We start from the raw sequence: 19,348 nt of genomic DNA, 5'->3' as shown, positions 1-19,348 counted from the left end.
TGTATTATACAAACTCTGCGATTGATGGAGAGACTAAACTGACTCTTGTTAAGATTCTAATTTATCAACAAAATCTGAACTGTACAACTGCTGATATGTATGACAAGCTGAAGTACATTTGTGCTCTGTTTCTCTTCCAGACAAAATACAATGATGGACATGAAGCAGAAAGACAATATAGACTGAAAGTGCAGTGAAAAATCTCTTTATTGTCATTTCAGAAGGTCAGATCAATTTCACTAGTGGCTGATTTTCTGCTTTCTTCCTTGAGTTTATTCTGTTTCCCTTCAGACACTCCATGTCAAAACCACACACAAAAAACACATCAGAAATAATTCATGAATCCATCTGATGTTGAACTTTTGACTTCTGTTTGACCGCCAAAATAACACAAAAAATTATTATAATAGAATTAGGGCTGGGGAAAGATTAACGATTAATCACATCCAAAATAAAAGTTTGTTTGGATATATAAACAAATACAGTTAAAGTCAGAATTATTAGCCCCCTTTGAATTTAGTTTCTTTGTTAAATATTTCCCAAATAATGTTTAACAGATTCAGGAAATATTCACAGTATGTCTGATAATATTTTTTCTTCTGGAGAAAGTCTTATTTGTTTTATTTCGGCTAGAATAAAAGCAGTTATTAATTTTTTAAACACCATTTTAAAGACAATATTATTAGCCCCTTTAAGCTATATATTTTTTCAATAGAGTACAGCACAAACCATCATTATACAATGACTTGCCTAATTCCCCTAACCTGCCTAGTTACCCTAATTACCCTAGTGAAGCCTTTAAATGTCTCTTTAAGCTGAACACTAGTGTCTTGAAGAATATCTAGTCTAATATTATTCACTGTCATCATGGCAAAGAGAAAATAAACCAGTGATTAGAGATGAGTTATTAAAACTATTATGATTAGGAAAAAAATTTTTGGGGGGAAAAAATAAATAGGGGAGCTAATAATTCTGACTTCAACTGTATATACAGTATAATTATTAGCTCCCCTGTTTATTTTTTCCCAGTTTGTTCTGTATACTATTGAAAAAAATATCTTAAGGGGGCTAATAATATTGACGTTAAATTATTAAAAATTAAAAACTGCTTTTATTCTAGCCAAAATAAAACAAATAAGACTTTCTCCAGAAGAACAAATATTATCAGACATACTGTGAAAATTTCCTGAATCTGTTCAACATCATTTGGGAAATATTTAAAAAGAAAAAGACTTCAAAGGGGCGAATAAATCTGGCTTTAACCATAAAATAATGTTCATTTAAATTGTATTTTGCATTAATTAATTTTAATATGTTGTCTGTTTCTGTCTGTACTAATAGTTCCTTTATATTTTTTACACTTTTTAACCACATATTTTACCTCCCTTTATATAGTTTATTTTTAAGCTCTTTAAATATTGCAAAACTAATAATTTTCCCCATGATTTATTGTTATTATTATTATGATTTTAGTTGTTATAATTTTAAGGTTATGAGTGGTTGTGTCAGCGTTTCACTGCATATCATGCTGTGTATGACTCTGTATGTGATCAATAAATATTGAATTTGATGTTTTGTGTTTGTTTTGTTTATCCAAGACACTCTTGAAAATTAAATGACAAATCTCAAGAGGATTTCCTTGTAAAATAAAGGTGTAAATAAAAAAAAAGCATGAATATATGTTATTTTTTACATTAAGGCAGTCAATTGACTTCAAATTGATTTATTTAATGTGTGTGTGTTTTTTAATGTGGTTTCTAGGTAGCGTCTCTGCACTGAGGTGTATGTTGCGTGTGTGTGTTTTCCTATATCATTGATTGGCGTCAGCGTGGTCAGAAGCTTCATCTGCTGTTGTTTTCAGCCAGTCGGCGACGCAGGTGTTTAGTAAAGTCCACCTGTGCTCGAGGAAGAGCTTTGTTCACCAGAGACTGTGGAAGCCAACCCTGAAAACACAAAACACCTTCAGATTAACACAACACAACACTGTTACTGCACTGCACTGGGGAAACATGATTTATTTTCATGCAGTTTTTGTCTTGTTTCCAGTCCACCATCTGGAGAGTATGTTTTATGTTACAGCCTTATTCCAGAATGGATTGATTTCCTCAACATTCTACACACAATCCCCCATAATGACAATGTGAACAAAGAGTTTTTGAAATTGTTGCAAATTTATGAAACATAAAAAGCTGTAAAATCAGATGTACATCAGTATTCACAGCCTTTGGTACACTCATGTCCATTCTGTCTCCACTGATCATTCTGGAGATGTCTCAGCAGCTTCATTGGAGTTCACCTGTGCTCAATTCAGCTGATGAACATGATCTGAAAAGGCTACACCTGTCTATATAAGGGCCCAGGGTTGACAGTGCATGACAAAGCACAAACCAAGCATGAGGACAAAGGGATTGTCTGTAGACCTCCAAACCAGGATTGTCTGGAGGCACAAGGTTGGGGAAGGATACAGAAACATTTCTGCTGCTCTAAAAAGTTCCAATGAGCACAGCGGCCTCCATCATCAATCAGTGGAAGATGTTTAACCACCAGGACTCCTCCTAGAGCTGGCCGGCCATCTAAGCTGAGTGATCAGGGGAGAAGAGTCAGGGAGGTGATCAATAACCTGATGGTCACTCTGTCTGAGCTCCAGCGTTCTTCTGGGGAGAGAGGAGAACCTTACAGAAGGACAACCATCTGTGCAGCAATCCACCAATCAGGCATCTGTATGGCAGAGCCGCCAGACGGAAGACACTCCCCGCCTGGAGTTTGCCATCTGAAGGACTCTCAGAGCATCAGAAACTGAACTCTCTGCTCTGATGAGACTCAAACTGAACTGTTTGGAGTGAACGCCAGGCGTTACGTTTGGAGAACAGCAGGCGGCGCTCATCAGCAGGCTAACAGCATCCCTACAGTGAAGCATGGTGGTGTTGGCATCATGCTGTGGGGATGTGTTTCAGCAGCAGGAACTGGAAGACTAGTCAGGATAGAGGGAAAGATGAATGCAGCGATGTACAGAGACATCTTGAATGAAGACCTGCACAAGAGTGCTCTCCACCTCAGACTGGGGCGACGCTTCATCTGCCAGCAGGACAATGACCCAAAGCACACCGCCAAAATATCAATGGAGCGGCACAACAACAACTCGGGGAATGTGCTTGAGTGGCCCAGCTAGAGCCCAGACCTAAATCCTATTGAACATCTCTAGAGAGATCTGAAAATGGCTGTACGCCATCACTTTCCATCCAACCTGATTACCTTGAGATGTCCTGCAAAGAGGAACGGGCAGAAATTCCCAAAGACAGGTGAGCAGAGCTTGTGGCGTCATATTTAAGAAGACTTGAGGCTGTAATCACTGCCAAAGGTGCATCAACAAAGTGTTAAGCAAAGGCTGTAACACTGATGTACATCTGATTTATCAGCTTTTTTATTTTTAATAAATTTGCAACGATTAAAAAACTCTTTGTTCACATTGTCATTATGGGGGATTGTGTGTAGAATGTTGAGGAAATCAATCAACTTAATCCATTCTGGAATAAGGCTTTAACATAAAAACATGTGGGAAAAGAGAAGCGCTGTCAATACTCTCTGGTTGCACTGTATCTATAGTTTATGTAATAATGGTGTTAGAGGTTCAAAATCGAGCTTAAAAAACAACTAAATGAGATCAGCCCTCATGAAAACAAACAAAATAAAAGATTACTATTTTATTGGAGTAATTTTAGAAAAGTCACCAAATTTCAACATAATCTTTTTTTTCTGCTGTTAAATTGGTGCGCAGGTGACCTGTACGTCAACAGGAGGGTTCTTCAAACAATGGATTAAAAGAAAAGTTCCTCTGATGTTGAGTTTTGAGAGTGAATTTTGGGGGGATGTCATGTCTTGTACCTTGACGTCCATGTTGAGCAGCCAGGTGAAGCGGCTGCGGTGCGGAGCATCCTGAAGTGGCTGTAGGATGATGCAGGTCGGTCCATCTTCAGCCCTACACACACGCACGCACGCACACACACACACACAAACATACACACACATTTATAGACTCAATCACTGCAGATTATGTTCAATTATAGCAAGAGTTCAGCACAAATTAAATTCAGTCCAGTTTCATCGACCAGAACCTGTGTGTGTGTGTTAATACATCTTACCCTGTTCACCTGTGTGTTTTGGCTTAAAAATCTAATTGGATTGAGGCTGAAGGGAGAAAATGATCATTGATTTTTGGGAAAGGCTGTCCTTTATCTTGGATAAATCCCTGGTAACACACTGAATTGCTGGATTTGGGCAGTGTGCAAAAAAAAAAAAAGTGAAAAAAAAAAGATTTTACAATAAAACATTTGTGGTTTTGAACCAATAATTGTAAAGTAAATATATAGCGTACAGTACACAGTAAAGCAGCTGCTTGAATTGATCTGTTGTGGGGATTCTACAGTTGCTATGGTAACAACTATAGTAATTGATCTGTTGTGGTGATTCTACAGTTGCTATGGTAACACAACAACTATTGTAATTGATCTGTTGTGGTGTTTCTACAGTTGCTATGGTAACACAACAACTATAGTAATTTATCTGTTGTGGGGATTCTACAGTTGCTATGGTAACAACTATAGTAATTGATCTGTTGTGGTGATTCTACAGCTGCTATGGTAACACAACAACTATAGTAACTGATCTGTTGTGGGCATTCTACAGTTGCTATGGTAACACAACAACTATAGTAATTGATCTGTTGTGGGCATTCTACAGTTGCTATGGTAACACAACAACTATAGTAATTGATCTGTTGTGGGCATTCTACAGTTGCTATGGTAACACAACAACTATAGTAACTGATCTGTTGTGGGCATTCTACAGTTGCTATGGTAACACAACAACTATAGTAACTGATCTGTTGTGGGCATTCTACAGTTGCTATGGTAACATAACAACTATAGTAACTGATCTGTTGTGGGCATTCTACAGTTGCTATGGTAACACAACAACTATAGTAATATAAACAGATGACCAATGATTGTTGTTTCCTAAAACTATAAGGTATATTATATTACAATACACCACAGTTCACTATAGTAAACAGTAAAGGATACTACACTGTTAGTACACTATTAAAGTATGCACTGTTTACCTGACGAAGCCCGGCTGTGGTGGCAGAGACTCAAACCGCGTCGCAGCTCCTCCCAGATAAACACATGATTCGCTCTTGGACGAATGTCTGACGCTCAGGAAATCCCGCTGGCCAATGAGGTTCCCCGCAGTTTCCGCTGACACTTCGTGCGTTACCAAGGTGTTTCCCCCCACGTGTTTCAGAACCTGCGACGTGTGTTAAGAAGATCATATTTACAGGATCAACACTACATTCTGTGAGTTTATGTGTTGACAACACTTCAGAGAGAAACTACATCAAGTGGAAAAGAGCACAGTAGATTATTATTTACTTTTAATACAACAAAATATTTCCTCATGCTGTAACAAATGTTATCACTTTATTTTGATGGTCTGTTTGTTAAATTTAAGTTTAATTGCATCTACATGCCAACTAATTCTCATTAGATTATCAGTAGACTTAGTGTAAGTTGACATGTACTTGCAAAGTCTCTTAAAGTCAGTTAAATGTCTGTTGAAAGAGCAGTATCAGCAGATGTTAAGCAGACAGTCTACTAATACTCGAATGAGCCATCATAATAAAGTGAAACCCAAATGTTTTTCAAATGCACGATGTAACATTAGCAACATGTCATGAAATCACTATATTAATATATAATATCTAGATTCAATATTTACAGAGTTGATGTCTAAATTATTCACCCTCCTGTGTTAAAAATATTTTTCCCTAATGGAGAGAATATAAACAAATAGATAGATAGCTAAATAATCTGCCAATGGGGTGAAAAATATAAGCAAGGCAATTTTTTTTTTTTGTATAGCACACTTCGTACACAATGGTAATTCAAAGTGCTTTACATAAACAAGAATAAAAGAAACGAGAACATAAAAACAAAAAACAAATAAAAAAATATTAAAAACAGATTGCTTTCCAGTGCTGGGTTGCAGCTGGATTGGCATCCGCTGTGTAAAAAGTGCTGGATGAGTTGGCGGTTCATCCCGCTGTGGCAATCCCAGATTAATAAAGGGACTAAGCCAAAAAGAAAATGAATTAATTAATAAAAACAGATAAAAATTTGTTAAAACAGGTTTATTATCTTAATTCAAAAGAAAAAAAAAAACTAGCTTAATCCCTAGATTAAATTCTAACTCTAACCCTAACCCTAACTCTAACTCTGACCCACCAGCTAGCTCTCTGCAACCCTCACATGGTCGCCCACTAAAGCTACGCTGCGCCCGGTCAGTACCTGGATAGGAGACCACATGGGAAAGCCAGGTTGCTGCCAGAAGTGGTGTTAGTGAGGCCAGCAGAGGGCGCTCAACCTGTGGTCTGTGTGGGTCTTAACACCCCAGTATAGTGAAGGGGACTCTATACTGCTCAGTCCGCCTGTTAAGTGGCGACGTGTTTGTGACGTATGTAATACTGTTTCCAGGTCCAAGCCGCCATTCATTTGAGTGGAGAAATCATTCGTTTATGATTCGTTTTATTCCGATCACACATTAAAGTTAATTTTACATAAAGTCATAGTGTACACAACAATCTCTGGGCTTGCTGCGTAACAAATACCAAAAATGTAACAATTTATAAAACAATGAATGACTTTCTGGCCATCGGATATTAGGCATGGACATATATACTGCCATCGGGATTTTAGAAAGTATTAAATTGCTTTGTAAACGTTTATTATTATCATTTCATGAGTCTCCCCTTTCAGTTGAATAGAGCGCTTGGACCCGGAAGCCGCTTCGCGTGACGTCACACTTAACAAGCAGGTAAGCGCTGTCTTTCAGATGAGATGCTAAATCGAGGTCCTGACTCTCTGTGGTCGTTAAAAAAAAAAGAGTAGGGGTTTCACCCCTGGGAAATTTGGCCACTGGCCTCCATCCATCATGGCCTCCTAAACCTCCCCATATCATTACTGGCTTTATCACTCTATCTCCTCTCCACCAATCAGCTGGTGTGTAGTGTGCTGTCTGGTGCAATATGGCTGCTGTCGCCTCATCCAGGTGGATGCTGCACACTGTTGCTGGACGAGGAGATTCCCCCCAATGTGTGTAAAGCACCTTGAGTGTTCAGAAAGCGCTATATAAATGTAAGGAATTACTATTATTATTTCACTTACACTATTGGCAGATTATTTTGCTTGTTTAAATTTAAAAAAGTACTTAAGTTTGACTCATTATTTATTAAAACAACACAGTGGCTGTTTCTCAATATGCGTTCTTCAGCGGTCTTGCGTCCTCGTGTTACGGCATCATCATTTGCCAAAGTTCAGTTGCAATATTTCAAGACCACAAGAACGGAGGACGTGTGGAAGTTCACAGATGTGTTCTTGATATCGAGGACGCACCGATGCAGACTTGAGTACCGCACTCACTCTAGAAGTCCCAGAAGTCATTGCGACTGGAGGTGGGAAGCGCAGCATTTTATATACAGTAGGTTTATTAATAAAGGTCAGAAATTTGACTTATTTATCTGAGGAGTTTCCCCTTAATGACATGGTGAAAGTAAAAATTACCATGAACATCTTAATAAAGGAATAAACACATTAAGGGTGTTTATTTGCTGAATTTCATATTAAAACCTGTTTTATTTATATAGTGCAGCGCATATTTATAGTGTTTTTATGCAGAATATATATTTTGAAAGGGGGAAAAACAATAAATGGTTGTATAAATGCTGTAATGTTTAAGTTTCCATTAAAAATGTGTGAAGGTCATGTGACCATCAGGAAGAACTCAGCATCTCATTTCTCAAAGCACGCGTTTTACATTTACATTTAGTCATTTAGCAGACGCTTTTATCCAAAGCGACTTACAAATGAGGACAAGGAAGCAACTTATACAATTATAAGAGCAACAATGAATAAGTGCTGTAGGCGAGTTTCAGGTGTGTAAAGTCCAAGAAGGAAAGTATTAGTACTTTTTTTTTTTTTTTTGGGTACAGATATCCAGAGAGGCAATTGCAGATTAGGAAGTGAAGTGGAGACTAAATAGTTGAGTTTTTAGTGGTTTCTTGAAGACATCGAGTGACTCTGCCGTTCTGATGCAGTTAGGGAGTTCATTCCACCAACTGGGCAGATTGAATGCGAGAGTTCGGGAAAGTGATTTCTTCCCTCTTTGGGATGGAACCACGAGGCGACGTTCATTCACAGAACGCAAGTTTCTGGAGGGCACATACATCTGCAGAAGTGAGAGCAGATAAGAAGGAGCAAAGCCAGAAGTCGCTTTGTAGGCAAACATCAGAGCTTTGAGTTTGATGCGAGCAGCAACTGGCAGCCAGTGCAAACGGATGAGCAGCGGAGTGACATGTGCTCTTTTAGCTTCATTAAAGACCACTCGTGCTGCTGCGTTCTGGAGCAGCTGAAGAGAATTGATAGAGTCAGCTGGAAGCCCGGCTAGTAGAGAGTTGCAGTAATCGTTTTCTGTTCTCGTGGTCTCCCGAGTTCGTTCTTCTGATGTGACCTGGCAAAACCGGTCTTCACAAGAACGCAAGTCCATTCTCTGCGTTCTTGGAATTGAGAAATGGAAAATACTTCTTGATTTAAGAATTACTTGATATTTTGACAAGAAACAAGACAAAAACTCTAATTAAGAAATGAACGATTTGCTGTGGAACCTTTCACCGGATGTAACCCCTCATACAGCACATTTGGCTTAGAGTGGGAACCATAGCGGTAACCCTCCCGTTTTTCCCGGGATTCTCCTATATTTTACTGTTCCATCCCGTTATCATCCCATAAAGGCATTTTCCCGTATTTCTCCCCTGTTTTCAGTCTTTCTTTGAACAGCCGAGCCTCCCTATACGCAACCCATACCGCCGAACCACCAGGGGTCGCCCCTTGCTTAAAACGTGAGTCTTCTGTGCTTTTGCTTTGTTTAGGAATGAAAGAACTTATAAATAAATGTTAAAATTGGCGCGATTCCATTTCCTTTAGATTACAGGTCCCGTCGCCCCTCCTATACAATCCTCGAAACAGTCATATAGCAGTGCGTGACTGTCAGCTGACGAGCTCCATAGGGAAATAAACAGACGCTGTTTCCCAAACGGATTCTGTACACACGATTTGAACCGGAGAGAAAGTCTGGCTTTTGGGTGCGTGTTTAAACAGACATACACACATAATTAATGATAATAACGTACAGGGCCGGAGTGGGACTCTTTTTCAGCCCTAGAGTTTCAAGCCTCGGACCGGCCCACCTCAGTTCATGACTGACGATATTAAAATAAGGTCATTTCCAATTCAGTTTCTAATTACACTATCACGTCTTTTTTTGAGAAAACAGCTGCTTTAGAACTTCAAATGTTCTACAACCCTTACAGTATTATATGTCTTAACAATAAAAATGAAAAAACAAATACCATACTCAGACGAGGATCAAACCCGGGTCAGCAGCGTTGTAATCTAGCATGCTAACCACTGGACCACAACAATTGTATAATTAGAAATAACTCATCTAAGTTTTAATATCATTAACCTGCAGGCTGGTCATATTTGAAAAGAGCAGAGCTGTGGTAAAATAATGAGTAAGAAGACTGTGGTCAAGTAAATAAATTAATTAATTTAAAAAGTGTGACTGCTGGGAGCAACAGATTCTGGAGCTAGGGACACCGGCCCCCACGGCCAAAAAACGGACCGGCACACCGGGAATTCTCCCGGTCCTCCCAATTAGCCAATCCGGGCCTGATAACGTATAAGGATGTCGATCTTGGTGTTTTTCCAAACACAACTAATTTCGTCTTAAATGAGCATAAAAGGAAAACAGTAAAGGAAAGCAGTCAAATGCTTTCATTATAATGTTAGATGTGTGCATTTTTAAAGTGACACCTATTATTTAATGTAAAAAAAAAATCTAAATAAATGAGAGATTCATTGGCTGCTCTTTAATCAGAATGTGTGAGTTATACAGTAGAGAAACGGCTAATGAGATTTGACAGCTTAGTTCTATTTCATTATAATAGCTATTAATTTTAATAAGCTGAACTGTTTGCTAATGTATTTACTGCTAATGTGTATATTTATTTTATTATAATTGTTTTATAATATATAGGGATTGGGGGAATCCCTTATTATGGTGGGCATATGCCTTATTTTCACATCCCAATGTTGACAGGTGTGATGGGAACCCTGAAAACTTCATTTTAGTTTTTTTTAAAGTGATATACTAATGATAAAGAGTCTGACCGTGATGCGTCTGATGCTGGGGTTCCACTCATGCATCTCCTCCACCCTGAAGAACAAAATGTCATGCAGTTCATCTGCAGTCGCGTCCAGATCAGCCTCCAGGCGGAAAACCTTCCTGTTCCCCGTCAGGACTTTACTATAGATCACATCTCCGTTCTTCTGAAGGGAAGAAGACATTCAGCATTAGCTGTGTATACATATGAAGAATTGCAGATGTGCAGTTTTTCTTATCAGATAAGGCTCAGGAGAAAACGTAAGTATTTTACGTTTTGCCAGTTTAGAGGCTAATTCATGCGAATTCATACGAGTTTAGCGGTACGAAATTGTACGATTTTAAAAAGGAGGCGTGGCACCTAACCCCACCCCTAACCCCAAGCGTCATTGGGTGATGAGCAAATCGTACTAAATTGTATGAATTAGATTGCACGAATTCAAACGAATTAGCTACTAAATCAAAAAGTTACGAATTGCCGTGAGATTGTGTTGGTTTATTGTACTCAGATAAGTGCATATGTTTTCAAATTTGCCTTGGCAGTGAGTATTTTTCATGCGATAATATAATATTCATTCATTCATTTTCCTTCGGCTTAGTCCCTTTACTCATCAGGGGTCGCCACAGGGGAATTAACCGCATATTCATAGTTCCAGCCACAACCCAGTACTGGAAAACACCCATACACACTCATTCACACTCATACACTATGGTCAATGTAGTTCATCAATTCCCCTATAGCGCATGTGTTTGGACTGTGGAGTAAACCGGAGCACCCGGAGTAAACCCACGCCAACACGGGGAGAACATGCAAACTCCACACAGAAACACCAACTGACCCAGCTGGGACTTAAACCAGAGACCTTCTTGCTGTGAGGCCACAGTGCTAGCCTCTGAGCCACCGTACTGCCCCTTACAAAATAATAGTTGTATGTAAACGTATATTAACATTGAGGAGTGTGTTTCACCTCCGCCGTCTCCAGTGTCCAGCCGTCTCTGTTCTCCACGATCTGCAGAGCTTCATTCAGAGCCGCTTCTCCCTGCTTCTGATAAAACACATCATCTTCATCTGCCAGAGCTGCTGATCCTGAAACACACACACACACACACACACACACACACACACTTCAGCATTTACCACAGTTACTGCAAAAAACATCACATTTAAGATCAGATCAGAGGATCAGAAGAGCTTTATTCATTCATTCATTGTCCTTTGGCTCAGTCTCTTTATTAATCAGGGGTCGCCACAGCAGAATGAACCGCCAACTTATCCAGCATTTGTTTTACACAGCGGATGTCCTTCCAGCTGCAACCCAGTATTGGGAAACACCCATACACACTCATTCTCACACACACATACACTACGGCCAATGAAGTTAATCAATTCCCCTATAGCACAAGTGTTTGGACTGTGGGGGAAACCGGAGCACCCAGAGGAAACCCACACCAACAAGGGGAGAACATGCAAACAGAAACACAGGCTGACCCAGCCGAGGCTCGAACCAGTGACCTTCTTGCTATGAGGCCACCGTGTCACAGAAAGAGCTTCATAGCAGGTATATTTACACTTGCAGGTATATTCATTTACACACATGAGGAATTTGTTTTCAGAGACAAACACACAGATAATAAGTAATGCTGCTCACTGTGTGTGTGTCTGATGGAGCTGCGTGCAGGAAAGCTGAATCTGTTCTGCAGAAGTCTGAACTCCTGACCAAACACTGCGAGAGCTGCACGCTGCAGACCTGGAGAACACACACACACACAGATATAACACACACCCTCACACAGATCAATCAATCAATCAATCAATCAATCAATCAATCAATCAATCAATCAATCAATCAATCAATCAATCAATCTATCTATCTATCTATCTATCTTTCTATCTATCTATCTATCTATCTATCTATCTATCTATCTATCTATCTATCTATCCATCCATCCATCCATCTCTGTCTGTCTGTCTGTCTGTCAATCTGAGCATGTCACTTGCTCAAAATGGAGAGCTCATTTCTCAAAAGCAAGTATTGATGTCAATGAAAGTTTCAGTGCCATCAAGATGAAAAGTCCTGACACCATTGTTTATGAACAAGATAGTCAAATGGCTGTTATGTTTTCATTATGACACTTTACTCTGGACATTTTTTCAGTGCAAAAACAGTCAGATGTTGGTGACACTTCCTGTAAATGCTCAATACAGCTCTATATACTATCTGCACAGCCATTAGAAAACTACAGTAAAGTCAGACATCACTGCATTTAGTGAGGTGTCTGAGTACAAGACACTAAATATGTATGTTTCACATGTTTACTGCATTTGCTCTTTACAATCCTAATTTATTCACAGCGCTGTGCAAAATAATAATCACACCCTTATTTACAACAAACATACACTTCCTCTGGGTAGAGCTGTGCACAACTGTAGACAATACTGCAGAACATATTGGAACTGAGCCTACAACACACACAGGTCTGGAAATCATTCATCAAATTGTTCAATTTTAAAGACATTTTCAGGAAAGTAAAGATTTAAATTTGTTTTATAAAATTTGCTTGACAGATTTTGACAACAAGTTCAACATTTTTGTATGTAATGACTCCAGTAATGAAATGAGGACTGTTAGTTTTATATGGAGTGACTATTCAGCAAAAGTTGAGTTCATTTTGACTGACATGACATAAGCAGATGATAATGTTCTAAACAGCAGAGAGTTTTATGAAAGCAGTTGATGCATGTCTGAAAGCATTCGCAATTTGTTGGAAGGAATGAGAAACTGCTACTATGATGTGCACAAATGACTGATTGTTTTGAGAAATGCCTGAACTGTTGTGCAAATGTAAATAGTGTTGAGAGAAATGCAGCAAAGCCACTGAGAAAAACTGTAATATAAAGTGGGACCGAAATGGTTTTGTGTGTCAATTAGCTTTTTTTGTGGAGGAGGGTTGTCGGAGGCTCAGGGAATGGTCTTTTGTTGTTTGTTACTTTTGTTGTTGGTTTTTAATTTCTTTTGTTCTGTTCTAGGGTTCTTTTTTCAAATGACATGTCTACATTATAGGAATGTGCTGTGATGAGGAAAATATATGTTTAGTTTTATGTGCCTTTCCAGAGACTATATGACTAATTGGTTGCCAATATACTTATGGATGATATGATGTTTCCCTTTTTTTCCATCTATCTGCTGGCTTATTAGTAAGGATTACTATAATTTCTACAACTCATTGCACATTTTTGTAAAACTTGCCTTTAACTATGTCTGTAAAAGCACATTGTATAATCATTTTGATAACCTTAAATAAACATGTTTAAAAAATAATTAAATAAACAAATAAATAAATAAATAAATGTATATATATTTATTTGATGCATGTCCAAAAGCATTCGCAATTTGTCAAGCAAATTTTATATATATAAAAAATTATATATATATATATATATATATATATATATATATATATATATATATATATATATATATATATATATATATATATATATATATATATATATATATATATACATATACATACATACATACATATATATGTATATATATATATATATATATATATATATATATATATATATATATATATATATATATATATATACACACATACATATATATATACACACATACATATATATATATATATATATATATATATATATATATATATATATATATATATATATATATATATATATATATATATATATATACATATACACACACACACATACATATATGTATATATAAATTTTTTTAATATATAAAATTTGCTTGACAAATTGCAAATGCTTTTGGACATGCATCAAATAAATATATATATATATTTAATATTAAAATTTTTTAAATATATATAGCATTTGCTTGACAGATTTTGACCACTAGTTCAATGTAATGACTCCATTAATGAATTAAGGACTTTTAGTTTTATTTGGAGTGAATATTCAGCATTCACAAGTTCAGTTCATTCTGACTGACATGACTTCTTGAGCACTTGATGCATGTCCGAAAGCATTCTCAATTTGTTGGAAGGAATGAGAAACTGCTACTAGGATGTACACAAATGACTAATTGTTCTGAGAAATGCCTGAACTGTTGTGCAAATGTAAATAGTGTAGAGACAAATGCACCAAAGCCACTGAGAAAAAACTGTAAATGAGAATTGACTTCAGTTCTGATCAACAAGCCATATGCAATTAGTTTTTGTCCAAACTACAGACAGATGCACGTACTGTTTGCACACATGATGTGCCAAAGCATTTGCAATTGGCATAGATCAATAAGAAATGCCACTCTGAAGTGAATAAGCTAATTGTTCAGAGATCTAAACAATGATTTCAATCAAGGATTGAGCCAAAGCAGTTGAGAAAAACTGTAATTGATAATATTAATAATAATTATGATGACATACAGTATTTTAGGCCCTATGCTGGCATTAAATGTTTTTCTGGTGATTAATTGCTGATGTATGCACACATTTATTACAGTATTGACCTGAGCTGCAGTAAAGATTACAGTAACAGTTATAAGAATAAAAAATACTTTGTGCATTGCTTTATTGTATATGCATGTTTGCTATATACGAGTATATCTTTACCTTAATTTCTGTTTAACAGAGAGCAGATTTCTTCAATACATTTCATCACATAATGATTCATTTCTAATAACTGATTTATTTTATCTTTGCCATGATGACAGCACATAATACTTGCTTAAGGGGCTAATAATATTGACCTTAAAATGGCTTTGAAAAATTAAAATCAGCTTTTATTTATAGCCGAAATAAAACAAATAAGACTTTCTCCAGAAGAAAAAATATTATAGGAAAAACTGTGAAAATATCCTGAATCTGTTCAACATCATTTGGGAAATATGTAAAAACAGAGAGAAACTTCACAATAATTTTGACTCCAACTGTATGTATATAATCAGCATTACCTGCCATACTGCGCACATGAGGATAGGAGATCCCACAGCAGAGCTTGAGGACGGCCGGCAGCATGATGAAGATGAAGATGGAGGAGATGGAGACGGCGGACAGCAGGAGGACGAGGGACAGCTTTATAGAGCGGCTGAAGGACAGAAGTGAAGATAAGAGCTCTGTTTCTGAGATAGCCTGAGTTCAGCTCGACACAAGGACACATTCAGCAGCAGCAGGAGGAGAAATCTGCTCTCAGAGGCTGATAAAAGCTGGAGCACACACTCCTACTTTGGAGATGTTTCAGAGGTCTGCAGAGGAATACATACTTATTATTCAGCTTTAAATAATGTTTGAGATGTTTTGAGCTGGTTGCATGCTTGTATATATTTTGTTTTATTGCACTTTAGTACCCACAGGGGATGCTTGCAAGTGCTTTAGAAATACAGTTGAGTTGAATTGAGATCTTTCCCTTGAGTGTGTAGTGAAACAGCACACAGATAAGGTGCTCCAACTCTCTGAAACTGACCCTTTTGGGCTTTGATCCTAATCATGGTGTTTTGGTGACTGTCGCTTTAAATTCAAATCAGATTGTGCCGTTTTCATAAGAGGGCGGAGCTACAGACGCCTGGGTGTCATCACCTGTTGCTGTTCATTTGTGCTTCACCTAACTCAGTGGTTCCCAAAGTGAGGGTAAGGACCCCCCCTCGCAGGGCCGGCCCAAGGCCTAAGCAGGATTTTATTTGGGGCCCCTTTGGTGCAAACAACAAGACAAATTATCGTCAATCCTTGATAATTCGCACACTATAAATTTAAAACACACATTATCGATTTTATTCGCTGTAGCTGTGTTGCTTACATCATAAAATATATGTTTTAAGACAATTCTAAATATTATTCTGCAGAAACAACTTCCTATTGATCCAACATTTTATATGACTACTTGCCACAAATCTAAATAATTAGACACAAAACATTAATATGGGCTGGCAGAAACTTATTTTTATTATTATTCAGGCACAAGACGCTGGCAAACAGTCAAACATAGTGACAATAAAGATACATATTTTTAAATTGGATATAAATGTTAACACTGAAAAAAATTCATATTGTATATTGTAGTTCAAATAACTTAAAACATCTATTTAAATTAAAATCAAACTAAATTAGGAAGCATTTTCTAGACATACTCGCATATCAATCAAATTAGTAAATACGTACAAAAATTGTTCAGTTTTCAGAAATAATTCTAAATTAAGTGAGTTTTTTTTTTTTGGAAAACAAATTTATCTGCCAATGAGATCAGTAAAATAATCTTATTTAAAACCTAAAACGCAGATTATTGAGCTTTTTTAAATGAAAAGTCCACATAATTTTGACTAAAAATCCTTCTAGAAAATGTTTATTGGTTTAAGAATTTTTAGATATTTGGACTAAAAATCACACAAAAACTATAAGAAAATCATTTTTGCAGTGTATTTACCAACTGTCAATTGTATAAATCAGAAGCTTATTTTTTTTATCACCAAGTTCATGAAAAAGCATTTTGCTGCTGTTCCGGGCACTGCTTTTGGCGGAGTTAAAAAGTTTGAGCACATAAGAAGTTGCACTGGCCGCGGGCACACGCGAGCGATATAGCGAAGTGAAAGCGCGTCTGTTAGAAAGAAACTAGTGGCAAATTCAGGGGAGCTGGATGTCTGAAACACACAAATACATTGGCTCAGCTTGGACAGAAGAATGTGTCTGTATGCCTGAGATATTCACCATTGCAATGGCTCAATCAGTGGTTTACATGACGCTGGTGTATGTCTTATGATCCGCCATTATGGGAAGCGCCACCTTGTGGCGGTTGGGTGTACTGTAGCTAAAGCGGTTATCTGGGGTCCGTTCTTCGTACGTGGATTACTCAGTTAGCTGGATTTGGATATTGACGATTTGACACGATCCAGGATCGTTTCGTTCTTCAAAGCTGATCCGAGAGTTGTTGTCATGGCAACAGATCTGCTAGGTCAAACCTGATAGGCAGCAGGTTCAAATCATATAAACAGGATTAGATCGGCTCAGTTCAAGCAAAGATAATACAGAAAGTATGTTCCGAATTCTGATATTTTCTTACAGTAAAAGTTATATACACTTGGGAAAATAGTAGTTTTTAACTATATATATAAAGTTATAGTCATTAATAAAATAAATAAAGTTTTACATATTAATAAAACGTATGCAATCTGCACCCTCGAAATGAAAATACAAAGACTGCCACCTGGTGGTGCACAGAGAAAACTTATTGATATGAACTTTTTAGATCGCTTTAGTACAAATTGTGTATAATAGAAATGCACAATATGTGACTTTTTTTAAAAGCAATAATACATTTATGCAGTCATAAACATGTTTTGACAGTTAATATCCCGGTGATTTGATGCTTCACAAAAGTTTCAGACGCCTTTACCAATATCAAAATGTTTTTGGAAACAACCAGTTATTCTTTACACCAATTAAAAAAACGGCTTCTATAATAAAGAAAATCTTTTCTAAATGTAGAACTAAATACATTGATTTGCATTGAAATACATGATGAATACTCTTGTCTTGACAAATGAAAGTGTAAAGCTGCAGCTCACAACAAATGTGAAGTTACTGCGTGTCATATTTAACAAGCCGTTTACTGCTAATGTGATGTAATTTTGCTCACATGGATAATTGAATATTAATCAGATGATGTCATTACGCTGCTGTGCCGTCAGCCAATCGTTGCATTGCTGATCATGATTTCGAGGATCGATAGATCTGTCCTTAACAACACACGCAGCGATCTCAGATCAGTTCATCCAGACATTCTAATCTGATTCGCCAACTTGTTTGAAGAACCAAATTAGCGAGAGATCAGTTATCAAGATGAACAGATCCAGGATCTGCCAAATCATCTTAGATCATTTAAGCGAGGTACGAAGAACGGACCCCTGCTGCAGTCGGTATTGAAAACAGATTAATTAAATCAGATCTTTTGTACATTTAGGTAAATATCTTGGCGCCTGAGTATGTATCGCGCTCAGAAATAACACTATAAATAGGCATATATTTTGTCCCACCACTAATCCACAACTCAACAAACTAAAACCAAAGTCACACAATAATTTCAAGCACTCTTGGGGGCCCCCTGGTGGCCACGGGGCCCTAAGCACCCGCTTAGTTCGCGGGCTAGCTCTGCCCCCTCGGGAACAATAAGGAGGTGGGTGGGGGGGGGGGGGGTCGCTTGGTGATTTGAAAAAATCAAATTAATTTTATTAAACCATTAGAATAACCATATTTTATACATGACCTATAGAATATAAAAAATGATAGTTACATTAAAAATGAAACAACAACATGCAAATAAAAAGCCATCAGCCTTTCATTTTTTTCATTGATTGTGACCCCCAGCGTAATTACTTTAAAGTATATATATATATGAGCAATATCACACGAGTAGCAGTGTTCTATGGCTGTATATCAGCACTGGTGGGAGGTGTGCGTTAGCACGAGGCTGCAGGCAGCGCTGATATACAGCCATAGCGCACTGCTACTCGTGTGATATTGCGTTTATACAACAGTTCGACGGCACAATCTTTTACATAAAAAAGAAAATCAAACACAGAAAGTTTAAAACCCTTTTGTATGAGGAACTACTTTCTTCTGCCATTCATTCACATCTGCAGCTGACATCAGATGTTTGAATGATTCTCTATAGCGTAATGTGAAGCGGCGCTTCTGGTTTGTGGCCCCCTTAAGGTGATGACAGAACAGCAAAATTTGCTCACATTTTAAGATTATAAGGCTGAACGTGACATGAAATGCCATCCATCTACAGAGATTTCTCACCAGACTGCTGTTGTGTTTGCGCTAAGGAGGAACGAGGCTGAATCCTGCTTCTTATTGACTCTATCCGGTCCACCTTAAAAACCACAAGGCTTCCGTTTTTCTGCTTTTCATTCGCGCTCAAGAGAACACAATGTGCAAGGGCTTATTATGTGGTTCTGGCGCCATCTTGTCGATAGACAACGTCAATCATCAGGCCGCCGACGAGCTCTCAGAAATTGTAAATATTTTAAAATAGGCACTGTTTTTACAAATAAATTGCATATGCAATCTAAACAACTACAATATC

At 37.5% G+C, this 19,348-nt stretch overlaps 1 protein-coding gene across 13 annotated transcripts; it reads right to left on the bottom strand.

The window, feature by feature from the left end:
• Positions 1 to 189: 189 nt before the first annotated feature.
• On the bottom strand, positions 190 to 18,964 carry star2 (steroidogenic acute regulatory protein 2). 13 transcript variants are annotated; one of them, XM_087277084.1, is made up of 8 exons: positions 18,871 to 18,964; positions 15,225 to 15,515; positions 11,922 to 12,020; positions 11,241 to 11,359; positions 10,281 to 10,439; positions 5,117 to 5,301; positions 3,883 to 3,976; positions 190 to 1,943 (listed from the first exon to the last, which is right to left on the bottom strand). In XM_087277084.1, the coding sequence occupies exons 2-8, from the start codon at positions 15,286 to 15,288 to the stop codon at positions 1,842 to 1,844; spliced, it is 822 nt and encodes a 273-aa protein (XP_087133210.1). In that variant the 5' UTR covers positions 15,289 to 15,515; positions 18,871 to 18,964; the 3' UTR covers positions 190 to 1,841. The 13 variants fall into 13 exon arrangements, with proteins under 13 accessions (XP_087133210.1, XP_087133217.1, XP_087133218.1 ...); XM_087277091.1 differs by lacking the exon at positions 18,871 to 18,964 and having other exon boundaries at positions 190 to 963; positions 1,070 to 1,943; positions 10,281 to 10,436; positions 15,225 to 15,501; XM_087277092.1 differs by lacking the exon at positions 18,871 to 18,964 and having other exon boundaries at positions 190 to 689; positions 1,122 to 1,943; positions 10,281 to 10,436; positions 15,225 to 15,501.
• Positions 18,965 to 19,348: the final 384 nt, after the last annotated feature.

This window comes from Danio rerio, chromosome 12 (assembly GCF_052040795.2).
Source record: "Danio rerio strain M-AB ecotype USA chromosome 12, GRCz13ab, whole genome shotgun sequence".
NCBI classification, from domain to species: Eukaryota; Metazoa; Chordata; class Actinopteri; order Cypriniformes; family Danionidae; genus Danio; species Danio rerio.
The sequence above is the reverse complement of the archived record's forward strand: the minus strand, read 5'-3'. Positions and strand labels throughout refer to the sequence as shown.

What these genes read in the sequence shown, in the direction of transcription:
- star2 (XM_087277084.1), bottom strand. Translation starts at nt 15,288, where the DNA reads ATGCTGCCGGCCGTCCTCAAGCTCTGCTGTGGGATCTCCTATCCTCAT. An exon ending in GGACACTGGAGACGGCGGAG is followed by an intron (nt 10,440 to 11,240) that starts GTGAAACACACT and finishes TCTTCCCTTCAG; the next exon opens with AAGAACGGAGATGTGATCTA. An exon ending in CCACAGCCGGGCTTCGTCAG is followed by an intron (nt 3,977 to 5,116) that starts GTAAACAGTGCA and finishes GCGTGTGTGTAG; the next exon opens with GGCTGAAGATGGACCGACCT.